Source organism: Crocodylus porosus, unplaced genomic scaffold (assembly GCF_001723895.1).
Source record: "Crocodylus porosus isolate Cpor-Errol unplaced genomic scaffold, CroPor_comp1, whole genome shotgun sequence".
Lineage (NCBI taxonomy): Eukaryota > Metazoa > Chordata > Crocodylia > Crocodylidae > Crocodylus > Crocodylus porosus.
Window position 1 is genome coordinate 90,055,434 of NW_017728943.1, and position 18,140 is coordinate 90,073,573.

Consider the following 18,140-nt stretch of genomic DNA (forward strand, 5'->3'; position numbering starts at 1 on the left):
GCCCGCACTGTTCAACATCTTCATCAGTGACTTGGACGAGGGGGTAAAAAGCACCCTGTTCAAATTTGCTGATGACACCAAGATGTGGGGGGATGTGGACACGCTAGAAGGGAGGAATAGGCTGCAATCAGACCTCAACAGGTTACAGGCACACCTCCTGGACAATCTCTCTGGCTGTGGAACTGCCCACACTGAACTGGTTGGCAATGAAACAGAGACTGTCGGGGGTAGCAGCTGCATGACAGTGATGGCCATCTGCTTCTCCAGAGTGAAGGGTGGTCACATGCTGACATCCTAGTGCGCAATGTAGGGGGCCATCTTGCCAACAATGTCCATGAAGGTGGCCTAGCGCATGTGGAAGGTCTGGAGCCAAAGTTCATCATCCCAGGTGCCAAGGATGATCTACTCCCACCAGTCCATGCTCGTGGCACAGGCCCAAAACTGGTGCTTAATGGCCTGGAGATAGTGTCAGATTACCCTGGTGTCCTGAATGGTCTCATCCTCATTGCTCACATGGAATACCATGGCACAATCCAGGATGCTTGGCTGGCATAGGGTGTGGCAGATGGCAAGACACAGGATGGCTGGCTGGTGGCACATGGGCATGAGGGCGCATGCCATGGTGATCTACTGCTGCATCAGGTTCAGCTGGGAGCACATGATATCCCACAGCTTTTAGCGAGAATCACACAGGGTGACCAACAGGACCTGCCACAGCTCCTGGATCTCCTTGCTTGGGCACAGGCAGTGGGATGCATGGCAGGGTGCAGGCTGGCTGGGACACACAGTGACAAGCCTGTGCTAATAGTGGGTGCTTGTGTGTTGCTCAGCCTGGCTCTCATGATACATGCTAGAGGTGGGAGTGGGGGAGAGAATCTGTGGTGATGCAGCAGGGTCCTAAGACAGACCCCCCCTCTCCTCAACTGGGCTGCTTGCTTTCCGGTTCTGGGTGCATTTGGGGAGAGAGAACCCTCTCTCCTGCAGTGCACCCAGGCTGGCTGACGGCTCCCTTGGTCCCAGCTGCACTTTTGGGAGACAGAGCCCTCCCTGCCGTAGCACACCTGGGCTGGTTGCTGGCACCCCTGGTCCCAAGTGTGCTTTGGGGAGACAAAGCCCTCCCCACTACAGCATGCCTAGGCTGACTGCCAGCTCCCCCAGTCCTGCGGCACTGTGGGGAAAGAAACTGTCTCCTCTTTCCCCCCCCACCAGCCTAGCTGTGGCTTTCAGCTGACTGAAGGGGGAAGGCAGGACTAGGATGAGAGGCTATCACTGACAGCCTGGGGGTGAGGCACACAGCTGTCCCAGGCAGCCAGGTTACTTGGCTATGGCTAGCCCCTTCGACTGCTTTCGGCAATCTTCAGCAGCCCTCAGAGAACACTGGGAGGCATGCAATATCAGCCCCTGCCTCCTGGCCTCGGCCAGCGCAGAAAGGCTCCGAGCACCCTTCCCCACGAACACACCGAACGCCAAATGGTTTTTATGTTTGATCACACTGTAACTTTTGCATTTTGTATAAAGTGCAAAAGTTACAGAGTGATTGCAAGTGACTTCCTGAGCTTCTGTACACACCCTAAGAAGCTAGAAGTGGATGGTAGTGTAGCAATTCAGGCTGCTGTAGTATGAGCAAGCCTGCCAGTACCTCAGGCTGTTGCAAGCTGAACTGCCAGGGTACTGAAACCAGCTCACACCACAGTACTAAAAACAATACTGTAGCTTGTGCTGCCATGATGAGCAAGGCCAGAAGAATTCCTGGTGATGATGCTGCCACAGAGGCAGAGGTTGACATAGCCAAATTCTTGGTTGATAAGGAAGCCTTAAGTGATATTGCTTGCATCTGGATGTTGCTTCAGTCTCAAATCATAAACATCAAAATGGGAATAAACTTCAGAGGAGACTACTGAGAGTCATGAAGGCTAGTGAAGATGGTGTGGGGAGGAAAATGTTCTCATTTTTGAAGATCATTTTGTGGGATGACACGTCACAACTATCCATCCTCTATATTTGTACCTTTCCAAATGAGAACATTTTGCCAGGTTTGGTTGTTTTTGACACAACAGAAGCACTTAATGTATCTATCACTTTGTGGATTGCCTGTTTGCTTGAGGGGCAACATTTGAATCACACAGCCCCTGAAGTCATTCTGGTTCCAGAACTAAGGCTAGCATAAAAATATACTGTCAACAGGCCATCACACTACATTAGAAAATAAAAAACATTCATTTGCTAGTAGTTTCAGATAACCAACAGCAAGCTGCTCGGTCTTGAGCCAGGATATGGTTGAAAGGCTCTGAAGTACAGTTGGTACATCCTGCCCTTGACAGAGTATAAGGACACATCAGAGCACATGTATTGTACAACATACTGACACTACCAGCACAAAGACTCCATGGTTGAGTACACAGGGCAGACACATGGCAATAGTGGAATTTGTATATGGACAATCACTCACTGGAGAACTACTGATTTAGAAGAGCATAAGAACATTTACAGAATTCAACAACAGAGATATAGCAAACAAGATGTAGAGATGGCTCAGTTTCATAGCTTATTTTCTGGCCAAAGACAAAAAGAAATGGGAAAATATGACATGGCTATATCCAATAAAAATAGGTACATTTCTGGCAAAATATTCCCAAACTTCCTCCAGTTTTCTGTCTTCTTATTGCATATTGATGAATGTGCTAAAGAATCTGGCATGTTAAACCAATGGAACTATTTACAAGCTTAAAAAATAAGCATGTGCCAAACAGTCTGAGAACCAGGTCCCTTCTTTCAAAATAAAGCATTACTGGATTTATGAGTTATTTTTAGGTGATATGCATATTTTTTTTAAAGATAGACTTGTGCCCTTTTCTTACTCCTTTTTTATGATGCATAAAAGAAGGTTGGAACATATTTAAAGGATTTTTTTCTCTTTAGCTTTATTTTGTAACTAGTGGAACATCAAGTCTGGTTATTCTTTGTGTTAGCTGAAAGACTAAGTAGGGGCAAGTCTCAGAGACGTGTACTGAAAGCTGTTATCCCCTATTTGAGGAGTTGGGGGTGACTAATCTTTCAAAAGAAATATTCTCTCTCACCATCAAACAACAATAGATAAAATGTATCCTTTTAAATATTCTGAACACAAATCTGTCACCCCTTCAATGATTGTCTTTCAGTCTCCCATCTCTTATGATTTCATAATTTTACTGGTTCTCAGTAATGACTGGCTGTATTTCTACTGGAGAACAAGTGTCAACTGAACCAATGCAAGTTGCAAGCATGCAGTGCATCCATGCTAGTACAAATATGAAAGGAATAATGAACATGTTAGTAAAAGTAAACTTTAACGGCAATAGCTTAAAATTACCTCAGAAATCACTTAATTGAAACACAGTCTTCTAATATACAAATAACATGTCAAAAGAATGGTAAGGTTACAAAACCAAGTACTCAAAAATTAGAAATTGCACTATTTAATATTGTCAGTGCATTTTTAACTAGATAGCCTTGTCTGCATTCTTTACAATACAGTTTTTAATTACAAGACCACATGCAACTTTTGCCATAGGACCCTGGTCTCATTCAGCACAAGGATGGACAGTGCTTGTTACATGAGGGGCAGTTCAATATTTATATTATCCTCACTATTCACTATGTAGCTTCATACCCCCAAGATTTGTTCAAAATACAGAATTCTTAATGTCTTTATGAGCTTCTCTATGATGCTTATGAATGTACTGAGTGTTTCATAACTATTAATAAATTTAATATCATCACTATAAATTGAGGTATTATCCATATTCTGCTAAAAATGAAAGAAGTGTTCTACCTAAAACAGTGGTTTTCAACCTTTTTTCATTTGCAGAACCCCCATTTTTTTTCAAATGGAGGTGTGGACCCCTTGGAATTGTAAGTGTAGGTATTCACATACTTTTTATTTATCATAGTCATCAGTTGTCATCTTAGACATAGTCTGCAGACCCCCAGGAGTCCGTGGACCACAGATTGAAAACCACTGACCTAAAACTCTCATTCACTTCTGTGCAGGTCTATCTTATGCACTGAATGAGGAAGAGATCCTGTAGAAAAGACATAATCAGAAGCATATAATCATGCCATCAAAGACTGAAGCCTAATGTATACTAACAAGTGGATTGAATTAAGGTTGCAAACGAAATGTAAATTGTCATTTCCTAACTTTTGAAGCAATGGTTTGTAACTGTAAGCAGGTTTGTATATGTATGCGTATAATCTTCTAGGTTAAAAACAAACCAAAACCTAAGAGATGCCATCATGTGGCTTTGTACTGACCCAAATGGATTATCAGGATACTTGGAATCTTTAGAAACCTCTCTCTAACAAGCTCCTGGAGTAAACGGACAAGTAGTCATAGGAGCCTGTCATCATCCATGTGGATGAGCACAAGTGGGAGGAGGCACCACTGAGTTTCACAGATATTTGCTAGTGGCAAAAGAATGTAGAGAGGAATCCTGAGTTCCATTCCAGGATTAGGAAGGGAATGAACTCTCATGGCTATAAACTATCTTCCCATCTTCTACCCAAGTCTTAACCTGTTTCGGTCGCATTCTTTTCTTGCCCCCCTACCCAAGCTCCTTGTCCAATTTCAAGGTTTGTCTAAACAAGGCAATTAGTGTCACAAATTAGGATAATACCATATTCACCCAAATCCAAGACAACCCTGAATTTAAGATGACCCCCCCAATTATTTGATTCTAAACGTGGAAAATTATACATTTGTTTTAATTTTCCACATCTAGAATCTAGTTATTAGAAGGTCAAATTCTTCTCTCCCACCAGTGCCACAGGGAAAGCTGGAAGGAGTAGCAGAAAAAGCAGCAGCTGGAGGGCAGGCAGCCCGCCCCATACCCCTTGTCTCCCACTTGCTATGTGTCCCCCCCGCCATGCCTAGCCCCTTGCTTCCTGATTCCTCCCCCCTCCCCCCTTTCACATTTGCAGCTTTTCTATTTCTCTCTGCTGGGGGGTACGGAGCACTTGGCCAGGCCAGGCAGCAGTGGTGGCTCTGGCTCCAGCTACAGCTGGGGTCAGGTCCAGAGCTAGAGCAGCTCCCCCCACTACTCTATGCACCTCTTCCCTGCACATCACTCTGCTCTGCGCATCTCTTTTCCTCCCTGCACCATGCACCCCTTCCCCATGCTCCCTTCCCTCTTGCACTCCCCTTCCCACATGCACTTTCCTTGTGCTCCACATCCCTTGTCCTTCACTCTGCACATCCCTCCCCATGTTCACCCACCACCTTTTCCTCCATGAGCCCCCCTATACTGCCTGTCCCCTTCCCCACATCCCTTTCTTGAGCTTTCCTCACTACATGCTCCCCTTCACCTCTGCCCTTCCCCCATGCCCTTTTCCTGCAGTCCCTCTCACTCCACAGGTCACCTTCCCTGCTGCTCTTTTCCCTGTGCTCCCCACACCTCCCACACTGTGCGCCCCTTCCCCATGTTCCCCTCTGCACTACACACCTCATCTCTTCCCCTGAACTGCACACCACATTCCCTCTGCTCCCCAACACCATGCGTCACTTCCCCTGCACGCCCCCTGCTCCCCCTACCTGCTACACGACCCAACCTTACCACATCCAAAGCCACAGCAGCTGCTTGCCTGGCCTGTACTCAAATCTAAGATAAGGGGGTCCTCCCCAACCTCATCTTAGATCCAAGTAAGTACAATAATTAACAGTATACTAGCAACTCCACACCAGTTACCTTGCACAGAATGTCTTTCTGCAAGTAAATCACTTCAATTTCTAGGATTATTTACCCCAAAGGAAAATTCTGACCAGCTAGTACTTTGGAAATTGACACCCTAGATTACTACACACTAACTTCCTTATGTAATTAAACTTTCAGTCTCCTATAGCTGGACTTCTCATTCAACTGAGCCCACCTCAGGCTCCTTGCCTTAGTTTCTTTGGACAGTTAAAGTTTCCTCCCATCCCCTCAGCACCTAACTCTAGTCTTCTTGCCCAGCCAGTCCCACTCTTCTCCTCCTTCCAGCTCCCAACCCAATCTCATCCTTTAATCAATGGATAAGTATCTGGAGGATCAGAGCCAAAAAGATTAATTTCTCACAAAAGCAGATTTTGGATTTAGGGCCTTGTCTCTATAATATTTCTGTGTGAAAAGATTTCCAAACCTGACATCCACAGTTTTATTACTTTCATGGTCAAACACTTCAAAAGCTTCTGTAATTTTTTTCTGAATATCTGCTATTGCAGCCTCTGAAAAAAAGGGGAAAAAAAATTCAATAAAATAATTTTATTTTAAATTTAAGTACCAACCAAAATAAAGACTAAAATGCAGTCTCCACCCTGAATGAAACAATTAATTTTGAGCTTCCCCATTCCCCACAAACTTTTGGGGAAAACAATTTATTCAATTGTCTTCCTCTCTACCATATTAATCTTAGTTTGAAAACCCCCTTTTGGGGAACAGGAATATGAGAGAAAATATCTTCCCTTTTACTTTCTTCCTCTGTTCAAAAGGCCCCAGACAGCAACAATCTCCCTATCATCCTTCCCCTTGCTCCCCACACTTGCTAGGGCAGTGGTGTAGCACAGGTGCCACAGGCAGCCTCTACGTGTGGCATGCAGCATATTGAAGAGAGGACAGGCAGTACAGCCACAGACAGTACACAGAGCAGAAAAGCAAAGCAGCCAACCAGGTAGGGAGTACAGGACAGAAAACAGAAAGAGCAGCAGATCAGGCAAGGGAAAGGGATTAGAGTGGCACCAGCAAAGGTGTGGGACTTAATTTATGGCACATCTGCCAAACAGGTTGCCCACCACCATGCTAGGGGATGGGTGTACCACTCTTCAGAGTATCCTTTATGTTGCCATAAATCAACGAAACAAAGCGGTACCAGATTACAGCCTTTGAAGCAACTCCCAACCACTCCTGGCTTGGGAGAAGTGGTTCATACTTTGTTCAACTCAATATTCTCTACACTAGGATCCAGAATGATCTGGATAGACTGGAGAAATGGTCCACAATCAATCAGATGAGATTCAACGAGAACAAGTGCAAAGTCCTGCAAAGAAAGACCTGGGGGGTTACAGTAGACCATATGCTGAATACAAGTCAACAGTGTGCTCCTGTTGCAAAAATAGCCAACAGCATACTGAGTTGTATTAACAAAAGTGTCTCTTGCAAATTAAGGGAAGTGATTCTTCTACTCTGTTCAGGCCTCACCTGGAGTACTCCGTCTACTTTTGGGACTTGGATACATTGGAAAGAATCCAGCACGGAGCAACAATCAGCAAATGATTGGAGGCTCAGGCAAGATTTACGAGAAAAGGCTGAATGAACTAATCATTTAGTTCTGGAGAAAAGAAGATGGAGGAGGGATTTGATAACACTCTCAAATCCCTAAAGGGCGATTACAGAGAGGATGAAGATGAGCTTTTCTCTGCAACTGACGAGGACAGGACTAGGAGTAATGGCCTCAAGCCACACCAGGGAAAATTTAGTTTGGATATTAGGAGGAACTTTCTGACTATGAGGATGATCATTGGAACAAGCCACTGAGGGAAACTGTGGAATCTCTATTCTTGGAAGTTTTTCAAGAGCAGGTTAGATAGACACTTGGCTAGGATGGTTTAGCCAGGGATGATCTTGCCTTGAGCAGGGGGCTGGACTAGATGACCTTCTGAGGCTCCTTCTAGTCCTACTTCCCTATGATTCTAGACCAACTCTTCCTGTTGCCTTCCTTCTCCCTCCTTCCTTTGGTCATTTTCTTTTTTGTTTCTTTTGTTCATCTATGACTTCCTTCTATAGTTGTCTCCCTGTTTTGCCATCCTCATCTAGTTTTTTTCTTTCTGAATCTACTTGGAGTTGAAATTTGTTTTCTGTTTCTCCCACTTTGAACATCTGGCTTTCCTTTAGAACTTCTCAGTTCCTATAGTGGGGCTACTATGGGGCTGTGCAAAGGTAATATAATGTACTTACTTGTGTGCAATAATGATTTAGATATAGCTTACTGGTCTTATTCTTCTCCCTGACGTTTCTCACATATTCACTTATACATGTTCAACATGAATGTGAAAAGTGTAAGAGTGGAGGATTCTTATTTGATAGTAGTAAAAGCTTTGTTATCTGGCACCCATGGAGGATGGGGGGTGCTGGATAACACAATATGCTGGTTAATTGAGGGGCCTGAACAGGCGCCTTTGCACCCTCCTGCCACATCACCAACCCTTCCGTGGGCCCCGCAGGCCCCAAGAGACAGGGAGGCAGGCCCCGTACAGCCTGCTATGCCCCGCGCTGTGTGGGCTTGGCAGCACAGGCTTGGAGAAACCAGAAGTGCCATGGTGGGCACTTCCTGTTTCACTTTACCTTACAAGCCAGAGTGCCGGTTAATAGAACACGCTGACTTGTAAGGTGCCGGTTAACAGAGCTTTTACTGTATTTATAAACACTCTGAACACAAGTTGAAACAACTATGCAATGTGCAAGTTTGTGAAAACCTTTCTCCAATGCCTTTTTCCCCTGTAACAGAATTGTCTTATTGCTAACTTGGTTTCCTTCCTTGTCAGTACATTTTAGGGTTTCCCCCCAAAAGCAGTGTATAGACTGGCATGCATCTCTAAAGAACTTACTGGCTTGATCCAGAGCACATGTACTTAATGGAAAGACTCTTATTCCTGGTGATAGGTTTTGCATATTATTTTGAATTTGCTGTTTTAAGCCTTATCTATACTGAAAAAATTACCATGACTGAATTGGGGTGTCTAGAATAGGTAAGCTGAAACCAAAACTGAACAGCTTACCTTCAAGTAAATGCAAATGCAAACCTTTTAAAAACTGTAGCACCCTTCGAAGAACTGTGGTGTGATGATATTAAATTTATTAATAGTTATGAAGCACTCAGTACATTCATCAGCATCACAGAGGCACCCTTTGAAGAATGTGGTTAAAACCTAAGTGGACCTAATTGTAAGTGGGCTGAAGCTCAACCTATTGAAATTGATGGGAGCCCTTCCAATGATTTTGATGGGCCTTGAATCGGAACCCTACAGAGCATCTGCAATTCACAATGAACTAAATAGACACTTAGCTGTTCCTAACATCATGCCTTTAAATTCTAAACTTCTCCTTGTGTTAAAAGCAATGCTTCAGAAACATGGGCGGTTGGTTCCTCCTGAGTCTGGATGGGGGGGGGGGTACCTGCAGAAGTTGGCAGTGGTGGGGGCAGCAGGGACAGGGCTGGTGAGCACCCGAGAAACTGGCCATGGTGTTGGTGGCAGGGACGAGGCTAGTGAGTGCCCACAGAAGCCACCGCTGGCATTGGGGACAGGGCTGGCAAGCACCTGCAGAAGCTGTCAGCAGTGTCAGCAGTGGGGACGGCCCTGTCAGGGAGGCACGTGCCACCCCATGCCCACCTACCTATGTCTATGCTTCAGAAATGGGGAATATTCAAGCAATTCTTCTAACACCTTAATAGCATCTGGCAAAGTAGGCTGTAGCCTATGAAAATTCATGCATCTCTGAGAAAGTCTATAAGAGTACTTTTACATGTGCTTCTAGGGTAAGGGACTTTTTAATTAGAGTAGCTCTGAGAGCTGCTGTAATTAAAGGACCACCACATCTCCTGTATTAGCATCCATGGCCATGTGTAGACAAAATGAGGGGCATGTGTAGACAACACTTTAAAGTGGGTTAAATGCTTTTGCACAGTTTTAATGGTGTTGGTGTTTCCATGCATTGGTGCCATATTGTGCAGTAATTCCAGCAGCTGTAGGAAATTTGGTGGCGTAATGCACCTTAAATGACTTGGGGTGCAGCAAGTTTGCTGCCCTACAGCTGCAGAGCAAAGCACCAGGCTCTGTGCAGCTCAAGGGCTCTGCAGGAAGCCCGTGGCAGCAGCTGGGAAAGGCAGGCTCCACCCAAGAAAAGTGGTGAGCCTGATCTTTTTTCCCCCCTGGAGCCTGCCTGCCTGCCTGCCTGAGCTGTGTGGAGGCCTGGTGCTTCCCTCCATGGCTGTGGTGCCCCCTGGGACAGCCTGAGCCAGGTGCTTGTGGGCAGGTGCCGCCTGGGGCGGGGGATGCTGCTGCTGCCAAGAAGGGAAGCACCAGCTGCACCCCTGCAGCCCAGGGACTGCTCTGCCTGCCGGCAGCTTGCTCTCCCCTCCCCGTCACCGGAGAGGCAGGTAATTTCAGGTGTGTGCTCGACACTGGGGGTTTAAAGGGCTGCTGGAGCACAGCAATTGCCACACTTCAGCAGACTTGATTAAGTCTGCTCCAACATGCTGGAATTCCAGCACGTCAGAGCAGCCTCTGTGCTTGTGGCACTCTAAGGTGCCATGCTGCCCTACCTTCTGCCTACCTCAGACTAAGACAGCTAACCAGCTTGCTCTACCTTTATAAATGTTACATCAGAATCTTAGTATCTTTGTAGACTAGCTAATGATTGTATTCCTGGTTCAATAGGTGACCTTTCTTCAGGAACTCAAGTAAGTGAGGGTGATTAATGTAAATTCCTAGTGCTGAAACAATGTATGTATCCAGCCTTTTGAAGTTTCATCATGGGGAAAAACAGCATATGCTGGTTTGACCTAAGTCAAGAAGCCTGAGAGACAAAGTGCCTGAAACTGAATAAAAAATGACTACCTGGACCCAGGAAAAAGGCTGATCACAGTCTACTAACGTGAAATTGTGACCAAAGGGTATAGGACCTGGGGAGAGTATGAAGAACTTTAAGCCTGTCAGAGTCCACATGCAGAAGATGGCTAACTGTCTGGTAAACTGGAAATACACGTAAACTGTTTATTGTTTTATTGTCTGCTTTTTCCTGTAACGCTTGTTCTAACAAACAGTACTTTGCTTTATGAAACTAGTTACTGGTTAACCCTGTTATCATCCCCAGAGAGAAAAAAGCTCCAAGTGCTGAACTAAGCTTAGCTAATTAAAGTAAATTGCAGAAGCCTCCTGGGTAGATTCCTAATTTGGAAGAAGAATATGTTCCTGCTCCAAGAAATGTGACAGGCAGAGGCCCAAGACCTATACAGCATGCCCTCAAGGAGGCAGTAAACTCAAGGAGGCGGTAAATGGTTTGTCTAACTCAGAAACTGTGACAACCCCCTAGTCTACTGAACTCTTTCACCTCATGGAGGATTCTGACTACAGGTAAATGAAGAGAGGCATGAACTGGTCCTCCCTAAGTTCTTTCTAAAAGGACATGCATATATAATAGCTACCCAATAAATACACCAGGCTTTATAAATGTGAATACATATACCTCATAAGCAAGAGAATTTGCAAACTGGAAAGAGGCACTGTATAAAATTAGCTGGGTTGTATTTTTTTGTTTTGTTTTGAAGAAAAGTAGCTTGAATGGAAACTGAAATCTGTTGGAACCAATCCCAATGCAAACAACTGCTTATTCCTAGCAATGCATACTATTTCAGTTATCATAGTATTTTTTTATTTTCTCAGATTCAATTATTTTTACATTGTTTGGGTGATCAGAAGAGACGATATAAAAATAATTAATCAAATATGTTAAATACAAAGTCTATTTTAACCCTGTGTCTTCTTCTTTCTTATCCTTTAGTGTTTTCCAAGTCCTTTGGAATTTTTAAATTTTCTCCTTTGTGAACTATGGTAGATAAAGCTCCAGACACTGCCCCTTTTGTGAGAGCAATACAGGAAGGGATTCCTAAATTAATTCTCCTAGCTGCAGTCAGTCTGAATTTCCTCTCTTTAGATTGTCCAGGCCAACTTTGAAACCTGTTTGAACTTATCACTTACAGCCTACCTGTCCTATTGGTAACATTCCTTCTGCAAGACACCACTTCTGCAGCCAGAGCAGAGAACAAAAGTGTTTTAAATAGATATGGTTCTTCACAATCAAAGAAACAAGCAGTTTAAAATTGTTTTTAGCTGATAAAACTTGCTAGAATCTATGATTAATTTAAACATATTTGCTTTCCTTTCTTTCCCCCTGCCCCAGGCCAGGTTCTCTGAAAGCCTGGCAATGGAACCATGCCAGTTTCAAAGCCTGCCATTCCTTTCACATTTGTTTGAAAAAGAAACAGCATCAGAAGGACAGGTAGGCAAGTTTGGCCAAGATTAAACAGCCCCCAAAAATGCTAGGGTGCAACAGCTGACAGTTCACAGGGAAAGGTCTAGTCTCAAAGCAGTCTGAATGTCATGTTGTAGAATATGAAATTCTAAAATCCCTACAATGTACCCTTCAAAATTGTGACCTGATTTCCAGAAGACCTGAGCACCAGCAGCTTGCATTGTCTTTACTGGGTGGTTGGATGCTCAAGACCTCTCAAAATCAGGAAAATCATTCATCTTCCTTGAAAAGGAATGCTGAAATATTCATTTGTATTAACATTAACCTAATATAAATGTTAATAAGTTGCCTCTATAACTGTACAACTTATATAGCTCAGCTGTTAATATTACTTTATTTAACCTGTGAAAACTTCAGAATGTTTCAGACTACTAGACTACAACAACATGATTTCCAGTTTAGAAGTTCTAGTCCAGGGGTTGACAATGTTTTTGGACAGAGTGCCAAAAATCCCCGCAACCTTGATTTGTAAGATATTGGCCTGCCATGGGTGGATGGCGTGGGCTCTGCAAGGGGGTCGATCCTTGTTGTGGCAGCACAGCCCCAACCCCTTCCCTGCTGTCCACCCCAAGATGCATATGCCAGGCAAAATGCCTTCGCATGCTATGCTCTGGCACCCATGCCAGGGGTTGCCTACCCTTGTTCTAGTCAATAATTTGTTGCCACACTGACAAATTGCAGAGTCACTCTTTCTCTTCATGGTTACAACCCATGTATTAGGTGTTCCAGAAGTATTTTCCCCTTCTCTGTTTGTTTGTATCTTTTCAGTTTTTTACATGTATTTTTCATTTACATTCTTCTTGACAAACATAAAAGTGGCTATCTTTCTATAACCTGGAATATTTAGTTTATAATGTATAGGCAGTCCTCAACTTACAACATTTTTCATTTGCAGTGTTTATAAGTTGACACCCTGTTTCAACTTTATGACATCAGTTTCAACTTTACAGTGCTCGATCCAATGTGACACCACACCACACCAGCGAACAAGTTCGCTGCGTCACTCATCTCCCTGGAGAACATCTGTCCAAACTTCCTTGGACACTTTCTTTAAGAAAGCAGACAAGACTCTAGAAGAACCTGCAGCCAAGGCTCCTGAGAAGACTCCAGCCAAGAACCCTTAAAAAAGTCCAACCAAAAGCCTTTCAAAAGTCCAGCAAAGTCACCTCAAAGAAGTCTTTCTAAATCAATATGATTGCTATTTACAATATAAATACATTAATGTAGCTATATTACTCATCTATAATTGATTGAGTACAAAATTCTGGGGTATTTTTGGTGAAAATAGGGTATCGGGCCTTGGTTCAGGAACAAATCCCCCATTTATAACATTGTTTCTTATATGAAAATTGGTTCTGAATTACAACATTTTGACTTAAGACAAGGTTTTCAGGAACCGATTGTGTCATAAGTCTGAGGACTGCCTGTCAAGTCAAAATGTAGATGTAGTGGAGAAGACATTTTGTTTGCTATTGATACCAAGATGCCTTTTAACCCCTACTACTGAATAGAGGGGGTGTCTCACTAATCTAAAAATCAGGAGTGAAATAATGAGACTCTCTGGAATCATAAATCTGAATCCTCTCTTGGTTACCCTAAAACTTTTATTCTTCCAAATCTGAATAAAACTAGGATCAGGTTATTTAGTTTTTGGATTAATCTTTTAGATAAAAAAATATATAAATGAATGAATAAATAAGATCTGGGTCGCTCTACATAATCATTAAGGATTGCGGAATACTCTTAAGCAGCAGTTCCCAACATGGTGCCCACGGGTGCCATGGTGCAGGTGCCCGCACGCATTTTCACGATCAGTAAAAATCATTACTCCAACATATATTTTTTACCTAACTATTTTTGTAAGATAAGGGAAGCTGCATTTTGAAGTTGAGGATCTAATGCCATTTTAAGTAATGGATGAGATGATCGGATTGATCTAAATTCTAAACGTTAATATTCATATTGGTGCCCGCTACTTTTTCTCTTAAATTTGAATGTGCCTTTGGACATGTAAATGTTGGGAACCCCTGCTCTTAAGGGAGTGCAATGGCCATTGGTCAAAATATACTACTACAATAGTCTGTTTGGCTACTGCCTTCCACTTCAGTGCTAACCATATTCCGGAGGATATAGTGTATTAAAATGTCATTAAACACAGGCTGCCCATTGATGCCTCATACCTTCTAGAACAAGGTGTCAAACTCATCTCACACCACAGACCATATAAGCATTGCTGGGCCAGTCTGCAAGCCAGATTGAGACTTGCCAGAAGCAGTTCATAGGGCTCTCTGGTAGGCATGAGAGGCAAATGTAACCCCACATTAATAAAGCTGCAGGGCACTTAAGTTCAATTTTTTTCCCAATACACTTTTCAGCATTTCTAAGTAGCACAGCTTCCCTCTCTCCATCCACTGCCTATGTCTCCTTAGCAAGAATTACCCTAGCCACTAAATTCATTGACTGCATTTTAGTTCTTTCACTCTCACTGTCCTCTCACATCTCGCTGCATATCTAGCAGAACTCAGTTTTCCCACCCAGCATTCCTTTCTATCCAGAAGTCAGGATCTCCATGGGTTTACAAGGCTAAGGCCCTTGAACTAAGATGTAAGAACTGCCATGAGTAAATGGAAATATTTTAAAAAGTGGAGATGGACAAAGGGGGACATAAATGTGCAGTTTTGGGGGAGTAAGAGCTAAAGCCTACCCATGAGCTCTGGTCACACAACTCTTACCACCCACCTTTCCATTCCATTCCTCCTACTACTACTCCAACTACCCTCCACATTCCCCATTACATGTAAATAGGAACAGCCTATGGAGATGAATAACCTGAAAAACCAGTTCTGAAATGTGTGAATTGCTCTGTTCATCTTGGTGCGTATATCTATCCACTTCCTATGGATTCAGCATTTGCAGGTTTCTGTCACAACACCAAGTACACTCATTCTTAGTTTCTAAGCCTGGCTCAGCACTGCAAATTTGGTACATGCTCCAGTCATACTGGTTTTCAGCTTTCAACTACAATCTCAGTAACCACTTCACTAAATGACACAGCATCTTGCTTTCCTTTGATTGGATGCAGTCCTACTGCCCATAATAGGTGATGTGTAGGATGTGGACTGGGGGGCGGGGGGCATGTGCCCCCACCTGAGATTGGCCACCACTGAAGCCGCCACCAGCTTCTGTGGGGAGTCATTGCTCACCACACACCCTCCCACCATACTGCCAATGTCACTGCCAGCATCTGTAGGCAGTCCCCGCTTGCCACTGCTGACACCACTGCTGGCGTCTGCAGGCAGTCCCCATTTGCTGCCACTGGAAAACACAGACTACAAATGGTGCCCCCCCAGTCTTGGGAGGCACCAGTCGTTCATGCTGCCCAGGATATACCAGCAGTTGAGAATCATGAGTATATCTTTAAATTCTGTTTAATTAACTTCCTGGATAATACTTCTGAAGTAAAATCACAGTGAAGAAATATGCACATGTTCTTTGAAAGCTACTACTGGTGTAGCTCAGGTACAAAGGACCACAGGGTACTGCACCTAGGAAGGAAGAACCAGCAGCATACCTACAGGCTGGGGAACTCCCTTCTAGTCAGCACAGAGGGAGAAAAGGATCTTGGAGTCACTATTGATTCCAAAATGAACATGGGCCACCAATGTGGGGACATGGTCAGAAAGGCTAACTGCACCTTGTCATGCATCCACAGATGCATCATGAGCAGTTTCAAGGAGGTGATCCTTTTACTCTATGCGACACTGGTCAGGCTGCAATTGAGGTACTGTGTCCAGTTTTGGGCGGCGCACTTCAGGAGGGATGTGGACAGCATTGAGAGGGTCCAGAGGAGGGCCGCTTGCATGATCGGGGGCAGCAAGGCAGGCCCTACAAGCGGAGGCTAAAGGACCTGAACCTGTTCAGCCTCCACAAAAGAAGCCTGAGAGGGGATCTGGTGGCCATTTACAAACTGGCCAAGGGGGACCAGCAGGCTATGGGAGAGTCCCTGTTCTCCTGAGCACTATCCGGAGTAATGAGGAATAATGGCCATAAGTTGACAGACAGTAGATTCAGCCTAGATATCAGGAGGCACTACTTCACTGTCAGGGTGGCTAGGACCTGGAACCGACTTCCAAGGGAAGTGGTGCTCACTCCTACCCTGGGGATCTTCAAAAGGAGGCTAGATAATCAACTAGGCTGGGGTTGTTTGACCCCTGCATTCTTTCCTGCCCATGGCAGGGGTCGGACTTGGTGATCTGCTCAGGTCCCTTCCAACCCTACCAACTGTGAAACTATAGCATGCCACTTTGTGGCAACCTAGTTTCTGTGTTTTCAATGTGTTCCGATGCCATTGGAAAACACAGAGTGCAAACTTTGTATCATCTATGTTCAAGAAAGAAAAAACTCAAAACTAGAACAGGTGCAAAGAAGGACTACTAGCATAGTCAAGGGAAATGGAGGCCAGCTAAAGAGCTTGGCTTGTTTAGACTAGCAAGGCTGAGAGGAGATATGCTTGCTGTCTACAAATATAATTAAAGAATAGGGAGGGAGAAGAGCTACTTAAGGTACAGACCAATTTGGGACAAGAACAAATGGGTATAAACTGATCACGAATAAATTTAGGCATGAAATGAGAAGAAAGTTTCAAACCATCACAGCAATCTAAGTTCTAGAACAGTCTTCCAATAGGAGAGGTTAGGCTAAAAATCCTAACTACCTCCAGATGGAACATGATAAGTATATTAAATGGATTATAGTAGTGGTTCCCGACCTTTTTTTTCCTGCGGACCAGAATAGGATGGGGTGCACAGAGCTGGCTGCCTCCCTCCTGGGGCTGCCCCTCCCTCCAGCTTTATCTCTGCATATGCCTGCCAGCAGTGGAAGCTGCTTGCCCAGGCAGGCAGGCAGGGGTCCAAGAAGGGTGTTCATGCCATGACCTGGCAGCCAACCCTTTGCAGCCCAGTACCATACCATGGCCCTGTGGCTGGAAACCTCTGGATTATAGGACCTGGCTGCCTGCAGATTAGATGCTATGGTTGTCTATCCAACCCCTTCTAAATTGTGGGGGATTATGACCTGATTTTTTTAACAGATGTTAGCTTTCAGAAGTTGAGTACCAAAAATGAGAGGCTGCTTTATAAAATGCTATCCTTTTGGTCCTATCACCTATTGGATTCATTGCACAGCTACGGTAATTAGTAGATCATGCTCCTTACAAAAAGATCCAGTTTTGCCACATCTGTATCAGATAAACCAGACACCCCTAGCATCTCAGCATGCTCCCTGGGCTGAGTTGGGGCTCTCTGCTTCACTGTAGGGCTGGCCCTCTCCCCTCTGCCCCCTGGCTGGAGCTCAGCACAGACTTGCAGGCACAGAGCATCTGCCTGGCTTCTCCCTGATAAGCAGGGATTAATTCCCCCCTCCCCTCTGCCTTACAAAGACACCTCAGCATTAGGTAGCAAACCACATGCTGGCTAAGGTGCATACTGTGGGAGAGGACAGAGGCAGGCAGACTTTTTGGAGCTAATCAACAGGTAGGAAGAGCTGTTTAAGAAGAGCTCTGTTAGTTAATGGAGAAAGGCTTTGTTTTCTTAATAAGTTGATAAAAACTGAGTTAAGGGTAATAAACATTCAGATCAGAGCATCCTGCCAGGGCCTGGTCATGCCCTGCTTAGCTCTGCCCTGTGAAAGCAAAGAGAGGGCTGCTCTAGCACCGCCCCAGGCTTCTAGCCTGAGCCACTCCAGGCATCTCTGCATTTCGGGGATGTCTGTCTGGGTTACAAACTGATTTAGCCTAGCCAGGTTAGACTAACCTGCAAAGATTGAATCAAGTCAGGATCAGGGCCTGAATGTCTGTCCCTAGCCCCAGTGTTTTTGAATGTCTGTCCCTAGCCCCAGTGTTCCCTGCCAGCCCAAGAGCAGGCATGGGAGAAGGGAACCTGCCCACTGCCACTGCTGTTTCAGTTTCATAGTTGGTAGGGTTGGAAGGGACCTGAGCAGATCATCAAGTCCGACCCCTGCCATGGCAGGAAAGAGTACTGGGGT

At 44.6% G+C, this 18,140-nt stretch overlaps 1 protein-coding gene across 1 annotated transcript in view; it reads right to left on the reverse strand.

Moving 5' to 3' along the window:
- Positions 1-18,140, reverse strand: part of EFCAB2 (EF-hand calcium binding domain 2) — a 56,628-nt gene that overhangs the window by 26,948 nt on the left and 11,540 nt on the right. The window contains exon 2 of the mRNA XM_019549761.1: positions 6,154-6,238. Coding sequence (XP_019405306.1) covers positions 6,154-6,238 — 85 coding nt within the window. The remainder of the gene's footprint in view (positions 1-6,153; positions 6,239-18,140) is intronic.